The sequence below is a fragment of the Galeopterus variegatus genome, unplaced genomic scaffold (genome assembly GCF_000696425.1).
Source record: "Galeopterus variegatus unplaced genomic scaffold, G_variegatus-3.0.2 Scaffold6472, whole genome shotgun sequence".
In the NCBI taxonomy this organism is placed as follows: Eukaryota; Metazoa; Chordata; class Mammalia; order Dermoptera; family Cynocephalidae; genus Galeopterus; species Galeopterus variegatus.
This window is the reverse complement of record NW_007732583.1, coordinates 15,777-31,811: the sequence shown is the minus strand read 5'-3', so window position 1 is coordinate 31,811 and position 16,035 is coordinate 15,777. Positions and strand designations below refer to the sequence as shown.

At 40.8% G+C, this 16,035-nt stretch overlaps 1 protein-coding gene across 1 annotated transcript in view; it reads right to left on the bottom strand.

Moving 5' to 3' along the window:
- Positions 1 to 16,035, bottom strand: part of NOX3 (NADPH oxidase 3) — a gene marked incomplete at its 5' end in the record, with an annotated part of 58,018 nt that overhangs the window by 26,361 nt on the left and 15,622 nt on the right. The window contains 4 exon segments of the mRNA XM_008590932.1: positions 2,923 to 3,085; positions 8,118 to 8,371; positions 10,586 to 10,678; positions 15,725 to 15,854. Of these exon segments, the coding sequence (XP_008589154.1) occupies positions 2,923 to 3,085; positions 8,118 to 8,371; positions 10,586 to 10,678; positions 15,725 to 15,854 (640 nt within the window).

Genomic DNA, 16,035 nt, shown 5'->3' with positions numbered 1-16,035 from the left:
CTAGAAAATTGTATGGAAGCTGTTCTTTATTCTTTTGGGCATGGAGACACATTCACTCGTTGATTTATTCAGCATTTATAGAATATATATGGAGATATATCCAGAGAAGTTGTGTTCAAGGAGCTCACAGTCTTCTAAGAGAAATAAGATACTTTGTGAATCTTAATCCTGGAAAGAAGATTCAGTCTATGATAGAACAGGAGGCCAGCAAAGGGCTAATGGAGATCAGGAGAAGGGAGAGCTTATTGTAAAGTGGGTGAGAGGAGACTGATGGACTTCATGTGTGAGAGGGCCTCACACTTAATAGGTGCTAAATAAATACTGGTTGAGTGAGGAGTGAATAAAAGTCAGGCACACATCCCCCACCACCTCCATGGCCTGACCATAACCTCTAGTGTAATGGGAACCATAAAGCAATGAGCCACCTCTGGAAGTGCCTTTTCCTTGGCAGACAGCAAGAGGAAAGAAGGAGTTTAGGGGGACTGAGAATCATCACAAACCAAGAAAGTGCTGCTGCGAGGTCCATGTATACAAAGCTGTAGCTGTTTCACTCACTTTGTTAAACATATTATGGTATGAGGATAGAAGGTGGGCTTTGGTATCAGAACGATGTAGATTCAAATTCTAGTTTTAATGTTCATTAGATCTCTATGCTTCCGGTTCCTCATTGGTAAATTAAGCATAGTACTTAACTGAATGATTTGTTATGATAATTCAATAAGATGACTCTGTTGTTCCTATTAACTTTGCAATCTAGCTTCAGTTTTCTCATCTGTAAAATGGGAAGTAAATAATAAGTACCTTAAGAAGATGGTGTGAGATAGTGCATGTAAAGTGCCCAGCTCTTCACCTGCTAGGTAGTCAATGCTTGGTAAGTGTAGGCAATTATTAGTAGTTGTACTAGTAATCTATTTATATCTTTGGCAGATTATTTAACATTTATATAATTTTATTCACATTTACACAGTAATATTTCCATATTATTTATTTGTCTTATTTGGTATTAAAAGTCCCTGTTGGATATGGATTCTTGTTTCTCCATTGTAAGGGCCAGGAAACCCAGCCCAGAGAGAGGTGAACTGATGCGATACTTTGGTGAGGATGAAATCAGGCAGGTTGTCTGATGAGAGCTGAATCAGGTGTGGGTTATCTGACCAGGAGTCCCATGGTCTTCCTGAAATATAGCACTAGGACTGCAGGAGGGTGTGGGACTCACATCTACCATGTGTTGGCTATGTCATGGAGAGAGCCAGATGAACTTGACTTTGAGCCCTGATTCTGCCTCTTATTACCTGTGTATTTTCAGGAAAGTCACTTTAATCTCTCTAAGCTTCAGATTCCTTATCTGGAAAACAGGCCTGTATTATTTACTTTGTAAGGTTGTTGGGCATATTATAAAAATCAAGTAAGAAAATGTATGTCAAGCACCTGTCACTTGGAAACCCATGAAATAATTGGTTTTACTCTTGTTTCTTGGAAAGCCCCAGCTTTAGGGATCTTCCAGTCTGGCACTGCCTGCAGAACTTCATAGAATACTATCCCTTAATAGTTATAGGTGAAGAAACGTTCTGTGGCTAAATAGGCTTGGGAAGAGTATTAGTACATTTCTGTTGCTTATAACAAAATACCTGGAACTGGATAATTTGTAATAAAGTGAAATTTATTGCTTACAGTTTTGGAAGCTGTGAAGTCCAAAGTCCAGAGAACACATCTGGTCAGGGGCTTGTCTGGGTGGTGACTACAGAGACTCAGGGTATCACATGGTAGATAGTGGAGCTGAGAGAGAGAAAATCTTACACGCTCTCCTTTTAAAGCCCCCAGAACCACGCCCAAGACCACCATTATTAATCCATTCATTAGGGCATGGCCCTCAGAATCTAATCAGCTCTTCAAGACCCCCACCTTTCAATTACCATAATAGGATTTCCCACCCTCTCAACAGTCACAGTGGGGGTCAAGCTCCTAATACATAAAACTTGGGGGACACAATTCAATCCACATCAGGAAGGATAGATGAAACAGTATCGACTGAGGTTTTCTCTGTGGAAGGTATTTAATAGGCTAGGAGATGATGGGAATCTTCTAGAGTGGGATGCTGTAAAAGAATTTCTCAAGTTCACTTGACCACAAAATCCTCTTTAGTGACTCATGTCATAAGACTAACGTTCCCCAGAATGTACATCGGGACATGCTGACCGAATCAAGCATCTTCCTTCCATAGATGAGAAACTATAGCCAAAGGGTCAACGAGAGCAGCAGCAGCGGGACCAGCACCAAGCTCACCTATGTCCCAGCTCCACCCGTGTAATCCTGGCTGCCTTTCTACTGCTGCACAGGTGCTCGCTGCTGTCCTAAAAGGGCCAAAGTCTGGGATGGAGTCTCTGGATAGGACAAAGGAAGGAAAGACATCCTGGGGGCATCTAGTTAGAGAACATACAAGAAATGGTGACACGGAGATCGGGAGCTGGATGGCATCGTCGAAGTAAGCAGACCAATGAGTCCCAACTGTGGCTTCTTGTGAAGGCCCTGAGTCCACGAGAGGAAGATAGTGAATTGTATACTTGCAACCACCACATTAAGCTAAGAGACCAAGGAGAAGCTGCCTGTTAATAGCCCTTCCTGCAGCCGGGTCACACAGCCATTTGCAGCCTGTCCATATTTTACTGAGATGAGCAATTACATGTCCTGTCATGGCGACGAAGCAATAAAATTTATGTCTTGTCATCTTTAACAAGATTAGACATAACCCTACTCATAAATGTAATACTGAGTGGAGATTTTTAAGAACATAAGTATAGTTAAGGATCCTTGAGTTTATCCCTCATAGTTAATTAAAATCCTCCCCAAGAATCAGCAGATGATAGATGTAAGGACATTGAACCTTTTAATCCATGGAAGGGTGAACTAATGATTTTTCCATACCTTGGTCAGCTTCAGCTGGGTCTGTGACTCACAGCATTTGTACCATACAGACTTCAGAAGGGCGGCGAAGGGAGTGACGCCGATTCCTGCAGCAACACACACACTCACTGGGTAGGCAAACACGTCCGTCAGAGCAGCTCCGAATGGCCCGTCCACCGCCAGCCTGAAATCACAGTGCGGCCCATCTGACCTTCAGAACACCTTGCTCTTGAACCCAAACCATCCAAAGCCAATGTTTTTTATACCATGTGTTTGCACATGTGAGCAGAGTTGTTGACTCTGTGCTCTCCCTCTTTGGAGAGCCTGGGTTTAGCATGATTTCGGGGCCTACTTTCTGGGGAGACAGCAGGTCACCCTGGCCCAGTGCTATTTATGAAAGGGCAAAGCCTGACATCTCTTGCTGTCACTCATGCCTCTTCCATGCAGCATGCTCTTCTTGCAGTTCTTAGAAGCATGTTTTGGTTCCAAACATCATGAAGCCTGGTAAAAGATGCCTCCCCCTAACACCCCAGCCTCCCCGGCTGCCATTAAAGGAGAAAAGCAAAGCATCAGGCTTGTATAGAAGGCTTTTCTTTCCTTTTGCTAACGTAATTCTCCCATTTTTGTTTTCTTTGGTTACACGTCTTAGTATGTTTACAGAATTTTAGTCTAATGAAAGCCACTCATTTGGAATAAATGTAATTTTAAACTTCTAAAACTCACTATTTTAAATTATGCTAACTCAAAATCTGTGGCAATTAAGCTAAGCGTGGTGCTGATGTTTTGTCTTTGCTTAACAAATTTTTCTTTATAAGGATAAAGTATGTTCATTGAATAAATAAGATGGTCCTACATGGGCTGGTGCCCAGATTCTTCTTCATCTCCCATTATCAGTTCCCCACACTGGCTTTTCTCCCATTTCCTAAAATACACAGTATCCCCTTCTGCCTCAGGACCTTTGCATGTGAAAATATTTTCACTTGTAAATACTCTACTCCAATTTTTCCCCTTTCCCCTTACTTGGTTAATAGTTACCCTTCCATCAAGTCTTGTCCCAATCATCTTCTCCCTGGGGAAGCTTTCCTAGACCCCTTAGACTAGGTTAGATCCCCTCTTATCTAATTTATAGCACCACCACTCTCCCACCTCTATAATCCTCATCACAGTTTTAATTTTACAATTTGTGTGTGTGTGTATGTATGTGTGTGTGTGTGTGTGTGTGTGTGTGTGTGATTTGAGCTGTGTATGTCTCGATCACTAGACTACAAGGTGTGTGGAAGTAGGAGCCAGGTCTGTCTTTCTCCCCACTGATCCCCAGTGCCTCCCATGCTGTCCACCGTGGAGTTTTTCAATAACAATTGTAAAGGGGATGTTTAAAAGATTTGTCTGCAGAAGGCATTAAATAACACTACAAGGTGTGTGGAAGTAGGAGCCAGGTCTGTCTTTCTCCCCACTGATCCCCAGTGCCTCCCATGCTGTCCACCGTGGAGCTTTTCAATAACAATTGTAAAGGGGATGTTTAAAAGATTTGTCTGCAGAAGGCATTAAATAACCTCAGCTGTTCCAAAAGCACACATTTACATATGAACAAAGATATGCAAATTTAAAGGTTTCTAAGTTATTCATCACCACTCCCGAAGGATCATCTGTTGAAGGCACCCGAGGTTGGCCCATTTGGGCTTTACTATGTGTTTGTGAAAGTTCAATTGGGTTTATTTTTAAATGCCCTACATTCCAGACTTCCTAATAATTCAAACCAACTCTCCTCAAGTTAATCTTAAGTAATAAGGCTTTGTTACATATTGTGTAAAAATAAAAGATCATTAATCAGAAAGGTTTAGTATCTTAGCCCACTGTAGGTTATTTTATAAATAATTAGATAAAGGGAATTGAGAGAGGAAGAAAAATTTTCCATGGATTAAAATGTCTAATTGTTAATTGTTTTTATAATTAGTCATATTTGGGAATTATTTGGGACTGTTTTAAGTAGATATCAATTAAAACCAAAGAAGAATTGTCATTTAATCTACAGAAATTTAAAATAAACAAATTTCCACGTGTTTAGAATTGAGAATCTAAACTGGAAGCGACAGGAGAAAATATCTAGTCTGACTTCCCTGCTCATACAGTAATCCTTCCTCCCACCTCCCTGACAGCTGGTCACATTCTGACGTTCAACTGCAGGGCACCTTGTTCCATTTAGGGACAATTGTAAGTGTTAGACCATTTTTTCTCATGTCTTACTGAAATCTGTCTTCTGACAACTCTCACCTTTTGCCTTCCTGAGAAGCACATTACAGGTCTTTTTTTCTTTCCTGCATCTCCGGCCTGCAAATAGTTGGTCACAGCTATCATGACACCCCAATTGTTCTTTTCCAGGCCCAAATTTCTCCATTTCTGAAGACCTCTCACTCTCACAATCTGAATCGTCTTCCATCGCACAATTTCCTGTTTATTACGTTACTCAGTTATCCCTCCCGTGATTCAGATACGGTTTCCAATAACGCAGCTTAGAAAATGGCCCATGTCCCCAGCTCCTGTCCTGCGGGCTCCTTGCTGCCCGTGGTCAGTGGCGGCCTCACCTGACCCCAGTTATTTCCTCATCTGACCATCAGGTTCATTCTGTGGTAGGTGACCTCTCTAACTTTGCTAATAAGGTAACTCTTTTGAGTACTTACCATGTGCTATGCATTATGCTAATGGCTTTATATAGACTGTCACATTTAATCCTAAGCAAAGCCTTAAGGCTTTGTACTATTGTTATCATCTTCATTGCACTCAGATGAGGAAACTGAGGCAGCTTGCTTTCTCCAAGGTCATACACAAAATGGGGCTATGAACCCAGGTCCACTGACACTGAAGACTCTGGCTCTGCACAGCAGGATAAACTGCTGGAATCTCTCATATCAACTCTGAGAAATTCTCCGTTTTACCTCAGAAGGGGGAGTCTTTGGAAAGATCTCACATTTTCTGCCTTTTTCCTGGGCTTGGAGGAAGAAGTTTCCTTGCTCTCTGCCTGGGCTTGCCTCTCCTCCTGGGCCCTTGCTCACCTCTGGCTTTGTGGACTGCCAGGGCTGGATTAAATCCTTTCTGGGTCCAAATCAGTAAAGAAGGATATGGTGTTCTCCCCAACAGAGTTAATTTAATTCAAAATTGAAACAATGCTGAACTGTAAAATCATCCAAGGAAGTCCAATAAAATTCTGATTTTTTGTATGTTGGAGATTTAAACAAATTTTATTTTTTGGGGAAGCTTTGTTGCTGATACGTACGGCTCCACATATACAGAGACAGAGGGCAAACCAGTTTAGCAAATGAAGTGAAGCCGCACTGTTTATGGGAACTCATTTTTATTCATTCAATAAATATTTATTGAGTACCTCCTGAGACCTGGGGCCTCTTCGGGACACTGGGGATGCAAAAGTGAAACAAACAGATAAAAGTCCCTTTTCTCATAGAGCTCTCTTTCTAGTGTGTGAAAAACAAGGAGGCTGGCTGAGCTGAGTCAACCAGGGAGCAGAAGGAGGAGCAGAGGATCCCAGGGCGGCCCCAGGGGACTGGAGCACATTGGACCTTGCAGCAGACTGTGCACTCCACAGGCAGAGAGCACATAGACTTCTGAGAAATCTGCACCGAGTGCTTGCAGGGGGACTGGTGGACACGCTAGCTGATATGTGAAGGGAAGTGTGGTTGGTAGACCAGATAACTGTATATACACACACAGAGCAGACACCAGGTAGCAAATAGGATGAAGGTATCAATCTTGGCAATGCCAAGGGGAGGTCTAGGGAGGTAGTTGGACACAGTGTGTGTGTGTGTGTGTGTGTGTGTATCTACTTTTATGCCTGATTTTAATCATCTGCATTGCATTGTGAACCTTAGAATTCCACATCGTTGCTTCCTTCCCATCATAACAATGAAAAGGTCTTAAATGAATAGTCAGGTATTGCCATCTGATTCAGGGCTCTGGTCTGAGCAGATGATACTTCATCTGCTTCATGGCTTCAATGGCTTCATATCATACCATTCTTTGTACCAGTGTTAGAAATAAAGGCATATGTCTTTTCCTACTCCCTATACACAAACAAGCCCAGTGGTACATTGTTACAGGTCTATATCCCATGTGAATGGGAACAGTGGGACAATAATCTGATTAGATTCTGTGCCTTAAATTTATTATGGTACCTAGTTTGTCACCAATAAATATTTGCCAAATAAAATGACTTGAAGAACCCATATTGAGTCCAGGTGTTCATTCATCCCTTCATCATGTCTTTACGGTGTACCCACTACATGTCAGACACTGTGCTAGTTACTAGACACGTGGGAAAGGAAAAATGATGCCCTGCCCTCAGGAACTTTCATTCTCAATGTGTTCTATGACAGTGGCTGCTGCTTGCTAGATCCTGATCCCTTCCAAGGGTGGCAGAAGTAGGAATATCTGGATGCTTCTTCAGAAATATCAAATTCTTTCAAAAATTTTTTTCATTATTTTTTTGTGTTCCCATGTTTCTGGAGCTCTGCACATGGGCTTCATGTGCTTTTGGGTAATCCTCAGTAAGAGTGGGAATCAACTGTAAGCCATCGTTTACTAAAAAGAGCCAAGCAGCAGTAATTACACTTCTGCCATGGGCCCAGGTTTTTCTGAATATGAAGATGCTGTGGGTTGAATTGGGCCCTCCAGTTGACATGCTGTAGTCCTAACCTCTGGTATCTTAGAATGTGACTTTATTTGGAAACAGAGTTGTAGATAAAACAAATTAAGTTAAGATGAGGTTACACAGAAGTATTGTGGGCCCTCAAATGCAATACAAGTGGTGTCTTTATAAGAAGAGGACACAGAAACATAGCATCCTTGTTATGAAGAACAAACTTCACAAACTTTACAAATATAATCTAAAAACCTCAGATGTGATAGAAAAAAGTTTGCAGAGTTGTCTTACTCATTGCCAAGTGATACTTTTGGAGCTGGGAAAGCAAACTGCTCCTGGATCATCGCCTACCTTTGTTGAACATTTGTTTTTTACAGAAATGTACTTGCTTCTCCTGGAAGTCTACTAAATTATACTTTTTATATAAATTCTCAAATTTAAAAGATGGTCTCCAACTCAAACTTAGAATAAAGATATTGCTGAATTTGGTAGCATGTTGGTGCATTAAAATACCTTACTTTTTATAATATTGTGATTTACACATAAAAAAGAAATGAGCTCTAACCTTGGCAGGCTCCAGAGCTCCTTGTGGGTCTGTCCCTCTGCCCCAAAGGCCTGAAATAAAGCTTCCGTCCAGTCTCCTGCTGCCCGAACATGCACACTGAAGAAGTCCTCCTCGGGGGCAGAGGTGAGCGTGAAGGGGTGCCATTCCAGTGAGGAGATGGACGGGCACTGGAGGAAGATGTACTGCCCCGGCGCCATTGTAAAGTCACGCTTTTTCATGCGAAGTTCTAGGACTCCAGAGGGATGGCTTACCACCTAAATTAGAGCAAGAGAGTTGCTTGTCTTTTTACTAAGGTTAAACAATGAGAAAATGGCCTTCCTTCCAACAAAGGTGTTTTGAGGTGAAATTTACATACACCGCATGTTAGTAGTTGCACATGACATGTGCTACCACTTTCATGTCTGGGTTTGCAACTCCAGCACAAACGAAGTTTCTCTCCTTCAGACTGCCGTCTTTGAAAGCCGCTTCCCAGTGCAGTGCAGTGCCTGCACGTGACCCTATATCTCAGATGGCCAGGCTTCCCACAGCATAGTTGCCCAGATCCAAGAGAATGTAAGCTAGCATCTTTTGCAGATCACTTAATTAGGCTTAAAGTTATTAAAACAGTCACCAGATTATCTCCACGTTTTAAAAATCTAGGAACAGTTTGTTACCTTTTTCAATTATCTGCATCTTTTCTCAATCCTTTGTGAATTAACCCTGGTTTCTTCATGCTAAGTAAATAATGACCTTCAAACTCACTCTGAAATGTTTTGTTTTCTTTTGTTTTAGTTAAGTCTTATCCAGTGTCCCTCCAAGGCTCTGAGTTTTAGATGTAGAGAAGCATCATGCGAGGAGATTTATAACTTGCTGCTTATCAGAGGGAAGGAACTAATTTCCCTCTTAGATTTCCATCTTGTTTTCTGAAAAATCTCTCCAGGCCCCCATGTCTTCTTTTGTGACAAGAGGTATAAGGGAAAAAAATCTAGTATCTAGGTACTATGACAGTATTTTTCCATTTAAAAGAGAATTTCACAGAATTTTTATCATTAGTTCTAAGTTTCTCCTCTCCCTACTGATATTTGTTCTGATACTGCTCTTAAATGGTCTCCCTAGTAACAGCTCTGGTAGGTTTCCAGAAGTTTTACAGTCTGGCTTTTGATATAGCCTGACATCCTTTGGTGCTTAACTTAAAAACAGCAACATAGAAACAGCTTAAAGCAGAAATATGAAGCAATTTCTATACATCTACTTTCATGAAGACAGTTAAGGAGATATAGTATTCTGTTAAAATTATATCAGCAAAGTGGTTGCTGTGGTTTGAATGTCCTGCAGCTTATTATGTTGGAGCTTATTATGTTGGAGCTTAACCCCGAGCACGGTATTTGACAGGTGGAGTCTTTAAGAGGTGATTGGATCGTGAGTGTATGAAGCCATTTATATGCCCATATGAAAGGATTAATAATACATTCTTGGATTAATGGGTTAATGGCTGAATGGGTTATCAGGGAATAGAGGAGAGGCTTTATAAGAAAAGAAAGGAGCATGATAGCATGCTCTAGCCATGTGATTCCTGCATCATCATAGGTGACTCTCTGCAGAGTCCCCACCAAGAAGAAGCCCCTCACCAGATGTGCTCTCTGGATCTTTGACTTCCCAGCCTCCAAAACTGTAAGAAATAAACTCTGTTTTGTTACAAATTACCCTGTTTCAACTATTCTGTTATAAGCAACAGAAAATGGGCTAATACAGTGGTATAGGTTTGGTTAGCAGAGAATTTCTTCGTGGACATTTAAAAACTGGGGAGAAAGTATTTGGGTGTCTTTTCAGTCTCTTAAATGTGCATTTTTGGTCTTGGTCTACCTGTTTCTATCATCTTCCACCATGAGGTAAAAATTGGAGAGGTGTGAGGATGCTGGCAAGGCTGGAAATTGCTGCCCAGGAGCAGTCTGCTCAGTAGGCAGAGCTCCATATACGTCCTTCCTGTCCATTTTGAATCCCCCAGCACTCCTCCTGCTCTGAACCCTATGGTGACTGTTTCCCTGTCCTCTGCTCCATAGTCCCAGGCAAGAGTGTGTGTCCTTGAAAATGTTTGTCTGTTATTTATTTGTATGTGTGCAAAATCCCTGTCTTCATGTGGTAGAGAAAGTGATTATCTTTCAAGTTACTATGAGCAGTGTAAAGCATGCTCACTCCCCTGCTTTTTCCCCTTAGAGGGAAACCAGAATAAAGAGAAATACAGATCATTCCTGTGCTGTACTATAAACCTTTATCAGAATTCTGTGTACCAGTCTGGAGCCCTGATCCTTGTCTTCAGCAAAATTAGTCACACTAAAAGATGCTCAGGATACAGGCAATTATTAGAACAGAAGATGAGCCTCTAAATTACAGACAGTTCTGCAATAAAAATGGCAAATTAAAAACTTGGGCTAATAAAAAATTTTCATCTACGCTCAGGCTTTTATTCAGACATAAAGCTACATGCATACCTTGGTAATGACAACTTCTTGTTGAAATCGCCAGAACCTAATTATTCTTTCACACGTATACAAGACCACAGGGCCTAAAACCCATTTCCAAGCCTGCAGAGAGCAGCAGAGAGAGAGGAAAAGGAAATGAAAATGGAATCCAAATATTTTCAATTTGTACCAAATCAATACATAACATGACGGGGTTTAGACATTTTCCTTTAACTTTGGGCCAGTTATCAACAACAAGATGTCTCTCTGTATTAAATGCTAGAACATTCAATTATTCCTTGAAGTCTACAAGCTTATTTAAGGGATTAAATTCTTCTATATTGGCTTTTATGCTTACTTGATCAATGGTGCCTTTATGTAATTAGAAATAATTGAATTTGCAAAGAAATAAGAAAGCAGATTGATGTTTATGTTACCTATGATAGGGTCATAAATGCTTCCAAACTCAGCTAAAGTCAAAGGCTTACAAAGCTACATTGCTCAGCCAACATAGAACATCAGAAATTAAATTCAGAAATTTCAAAAAGCAATTTTTTTGACCAACAATGCATCACAACCAGGGGGCCTGCCTGAATAAGCATGCTCACGCATGCATGTGTGCACACCCACACCCCAATCTTATGTTATCTGGAATAAAATATAAAGTTAGTTTCTTAGTGCCTTAAATCTAAGTTTACAGACTCCAAACAAAAGCCTCAACAATCTTCTGCAGAATTGTGACAGTGAAAATTTCCATCTTCAATAAATCAGATACTATGTTAACCTTTTATGAGTATAATCTGCATTAATCTGCAGGCTATTCCTGTACCAGGTGTTGTGTACAACATTAGGTAAAAGGGAAATAATGATAACTTAAAATTTTTGAGGACTTTATATTAGATCTGATGTTGAACAATCCCAAGAGGCATATGATGTATTTATTTCACGGAAGAGGAATCTAAGGCTCAGTAAGATCAGACAAACTATCAAGGGCCATAAAGGTAATAAGTGTCCAGTACAGATGCGAACCTCAGCCTGAATTCCTTCCAGGACCTTGGGGTGCCTGGAAAGCACCCATATGATCGTGCTTTTACCTTATGATCATGCTTCTTTCTGTGCAGCACTAAAATGGGTACTGAGGCTTGTTTTACAAAACATTAGAGACCCGCAGACCCATTGAGTTTTAGGATGTTAAGGGTTCTTGGAAATCTAGTCTAATTTTCCTTTTAAAGCAGAAACCTGATATTATGGGAATGGGTCTGAGTTGCCTGGGAGGACTGAGTTAGAGGTGAGAGAGCCAGAACTGGGCTCGACCCTTTTGGTAATGTTCTTACACTTCCTCCTGGGTTTTCTACGCCCACTGCAGCCTTACTCCGTGAATAGTATTTTGGGAGCAGAAAAAGTGTCTCATTGTTTTGATCTAGATTTTCACTAAACCCTTACCGAGTGACTCATTACTCACTCGTCCATCTCTTCTGTTGACCGGTCACAAGCATTATTTATTATTTATTTAGGATTATTTTTACTTCTTTTGAGTTATCCTTCTTGTTTTTTTTGTATTTCTTCTTTGTTTATTTCTGGCTCTGTTTGCATGGTACCTCTCCTCACCTACATCAACCCTCTCTGCATTTTTCCTGGGGGCCTCTTATTGGCCTGATAAAGGCTAGATTTACACAGGCAACACAAAGCAATTTGACCCACTTACTCTTTTCTTCCTCAGTGGGACTCAGCAATGTGTTCAGAATGGCAGAGAGAATAAAAATTATGCTGTGGGTGAGGTGGTGAAGACGATCAGAATAAGGAAAAGCTAGGAAGTATGAAGGATGGGGCTGGACCAAGGGAATGAATCCTGAAGACTCTTGTGCTTGAATGAACCAGAAAGTGGTTTGAGAACTGGTTTGGATATTTGCAGAAATGATAGCAAGGATGCAGTTCTTTCTACATGGGCTTACAGAGCTATTTGCAAAAACACCTGCATAGTCTTTATGTATTTTTACAAATTATCTTCCACACCCATTTTAGAAAGGTTAGAACACCACATTCATTTTAGTGGTGTCAGATCAGCCATGGTCTCTGATTTTCCATGTTGATGAAATGGAATGGGTTATTTTTCTTTCTATGATTAGTCAGGAAGGCGTTTGTAAGCCATTAATCCTTGGCTCTATGTCTACTCTGGTATATAAATTGCCCCAGGAGGAGAGAGCCCAGTTTAGTCACACTGCACACTCCTGGAGCCCTTGGAAGTTAGGGGGTGACGGAGGGATGGTTCCAGAATTAGGAAACTGTCCTAGCAGTGATGACCAGACTAGACAAGAGCAGATGAAGACCAGGAGACCACGCCCAGAGCAGGAGGGCTGTGTGGCAGGTGGAGCCTGCACTGGCTCTCTCAAGACCTGGGTTCTGGTCTTGGGGCTACCATCCCTCATCCTGTGCCTTTAGGCACATCTTGGGCTTTATTATGTTCAAGTTTCCTGTTTTGTAAAATGGAAAATAGTTGGAGAAAATTATTATTTAGATTTCCTCCAAGCTCTTAAATGCTTTGGCTTTATTCACAAATATAACTATAAGGTTGGGGGAAAATACTGTAGATAGCAGCAGAAAGTCAACAAAATGGGGATTGAAGAAAGGCCAGAGATTCAGAGTGAATGCTGTCAAGTGTAGAGAAGAAAGTTGCCTGTCACAGAGTTAGGCAGGAGCTCTGGTTTCTTGATGCGGCTTTGCTGGGAATGTCCTTGGAGACCATAGGTAAGAGAGTGAAACTTCTTGGACCTCAATTTCCCCATCTATTTAATAAAGGGGCAGAACTATTCAGTATCTAAGTTTCTTTCATGCTAAAATACTCTGTGCATTTTTAGCTTTTTTTTTTCTTCTCCAAAAATACTCAAAAAGTCATGGTACAGTGAATATGTTATGATAGAAATAAAACTATGTTGATTTAGAAGCAGCAATAATGAAACTTGTTTCCTCCTCTTTCACTCCTGTTTTTTCATTCCTGCCAGAAAATAAGAACATGCTGGCTTTTATTTTTATTTTTTTTTATGTTTGTGTTTATGAATAGCCCCACTATCTAGACAATAAGATCTCCTGGGTCAGGACCCACATTTCTGAATCCCGTCTAGTGCAATGCCAAGCATATAACAGCCACTTGGTGAAAAGTTTGCTGAATCGACTCTACCTCAGCTAAAGCTTTCCCCTTTACCACCACCATCATTCCCTAGTAATTAATAAAACATCAGCCTTATGATTATTATTCGCTGATGTCGTAGTTAAATGTAATAAGGTGCATCTTTGGCTAAGGAGGACCAGGCATCTTTTGAGACTGGATGTGCACGAGCAATCCCAGAATCTGGAGTCTTGTATATGTCAGTGAGTGAGTTTGGAGTAGAAAGAGGGAGTCAGACAAGTAGGGGAGGGAGGGCTGCAAGGTATAATTGGTTCCTTTGATCAGTCCTGTTTATACCAGGTGATGTACAAAGCATTCTCTGTCCAACATCAGGAGTAGTGCACCACTGAAGGTGAATTGATAAATACCCTATTGATAAAAGCACCATGAAAATGCACAGAGTTAAGACAGGCAAAGAGGAAGAAATGGAGTCTTGCAGAGGCTGGATAAGTGTGGTGCAGTGAAGCAGCCCTTGCTTGTCCTTGAGAGGCCTTTTGGATTCGGTGTCTATGAGACATCAGAGAGAATATTGTACAGTTCACCCAAGCGGTAATTGTACAGCCCATCTGGGTAAGCGTGGTGCAGTGAAGCAACCCTTGCTTGTCCTTGAGATGCCTTTTGGATTCAGTGTCTATGAGACATCAGAGAGAATATTGTACAGTTCACCCAAGCGGTAATTGTACAGCCCACACATGCTTTGAATCAGGATCCATTAAAAATAATGGGAAAGAGTGACACTCTGAGTTTGGGTGTGCAAGGAGGTGTAGCAGGGGAGAGTTAACAGAGAGATGGGTAAGTTCCCCCCTCTTAATGATAATTAATGTCAGCGTACACTGCTGGGAGCAGGCCCTGGTCTGTATTCATGAGGTGTGGGAGAGTATTGATTTTTTTATGGAGACTGTAGCTGAAAATTTTAGAGAGGCATTCATGTTCCTCATTAATATGCAGGCTGGATAGTGGCTACCGAGAGTTGAGTTTAAAACAGAGACAATCTATACTGGCCATTAAAAGAACCACAGTCTAATGGGCACATCTATTCTGGTTCTCTCAATTTTAAATATTCCTCCTAGTGGTTTCACCCTTAAAATCCAGTGCTTAATTTAATATATTTGAGGGTTTTAAAAAAAGGCAACCATTTATATTCTTCATATATTGATGACAATTTCCTAAATCCCTACCATTTATATACTATTATATACTATTATCCTGTTTTTTATGATACATATTTTTGGGCACCGGTTTCCTCCTAGTTTTTCTTAATCTGCCAGTTTCATTTATTATCATTCGTGCATCACCCAGATGTCCCAAAGATTTGCACTGTTCTAAGATACCTGAGGAGATGAAATGAATTATTATTTCTTTTTACTTATGCCACTAACTCTGATTACAGCATATCTGGGAAATCTTACTCTTGCGATCTGTGGACAAAATTACCTACTCAAATTAGTTAAGTCTTTTCCTGGCTAATACTGTCATTATTTCTGTTACAAGAGCTTAATTAGAACAAGAAGTAAATGCATTGTACACCCAAATTTTTTTGATCCCAAAAATTATAGAAAGAAAGAAGGCAAGCTTATAAAGGGGGAATGATTCTCATTTGGTTGTTACTTAATGTAAGTTTCAGAAGAGATGCTGTTAACTCTTGGCATGGAGAGGGCAGTTATGCTGGGGAACAAGGAGCCGAAGATGCCTGGGGACAGCAGAGGGTGATCAGCCACGAGACTAATTCCTCTGGAGACAGTATTGTTCTGTTATGAGCTCCTGCAATGTCAGCCATCTATGTTTAAATGTGAATAGAAGAACACATTTCAAAGCTGAACAGAGTGCTTTTGGCAGTAAACCTCTTTTAGAATTATCCGTAACTCAATTTCCCCATTAGCACACTTAATAAAGAGTTGGCTTTGTCTAGTGGTGAAATGGGCTGTTCTTTTTTCAAGCATATAAAAGCTCTAGTTACTTTAACTGTGGAGACACTTATTTTTAAAAGCTCCTGGGTTCATTCTTACCGAGGGTTCCTTGCCAGAAAATTGAGGTGCAGGACACTGAGCAGCTGTCTGCCACTCAGCATAGTGGTCTCTGCAGAAGGTGACATTGTGGAGCCGGAGACTCTCTGGAGTTTGGCCTCGAACAATCCGACTTGTTTTTTTTTAAAAACCAAACAAACAAAAAACAAACAAACAAAACAAAAAAAGAATGTCAACCTGACTTTGTGTAGCTTTGTTATATCACAGATATATATTCTATGGTGTGCTCTGGAATAACACATCCACTTCTTGAAACTCGGGCTGTCATTCATTTCTCTGAGCATCTTTAAAAA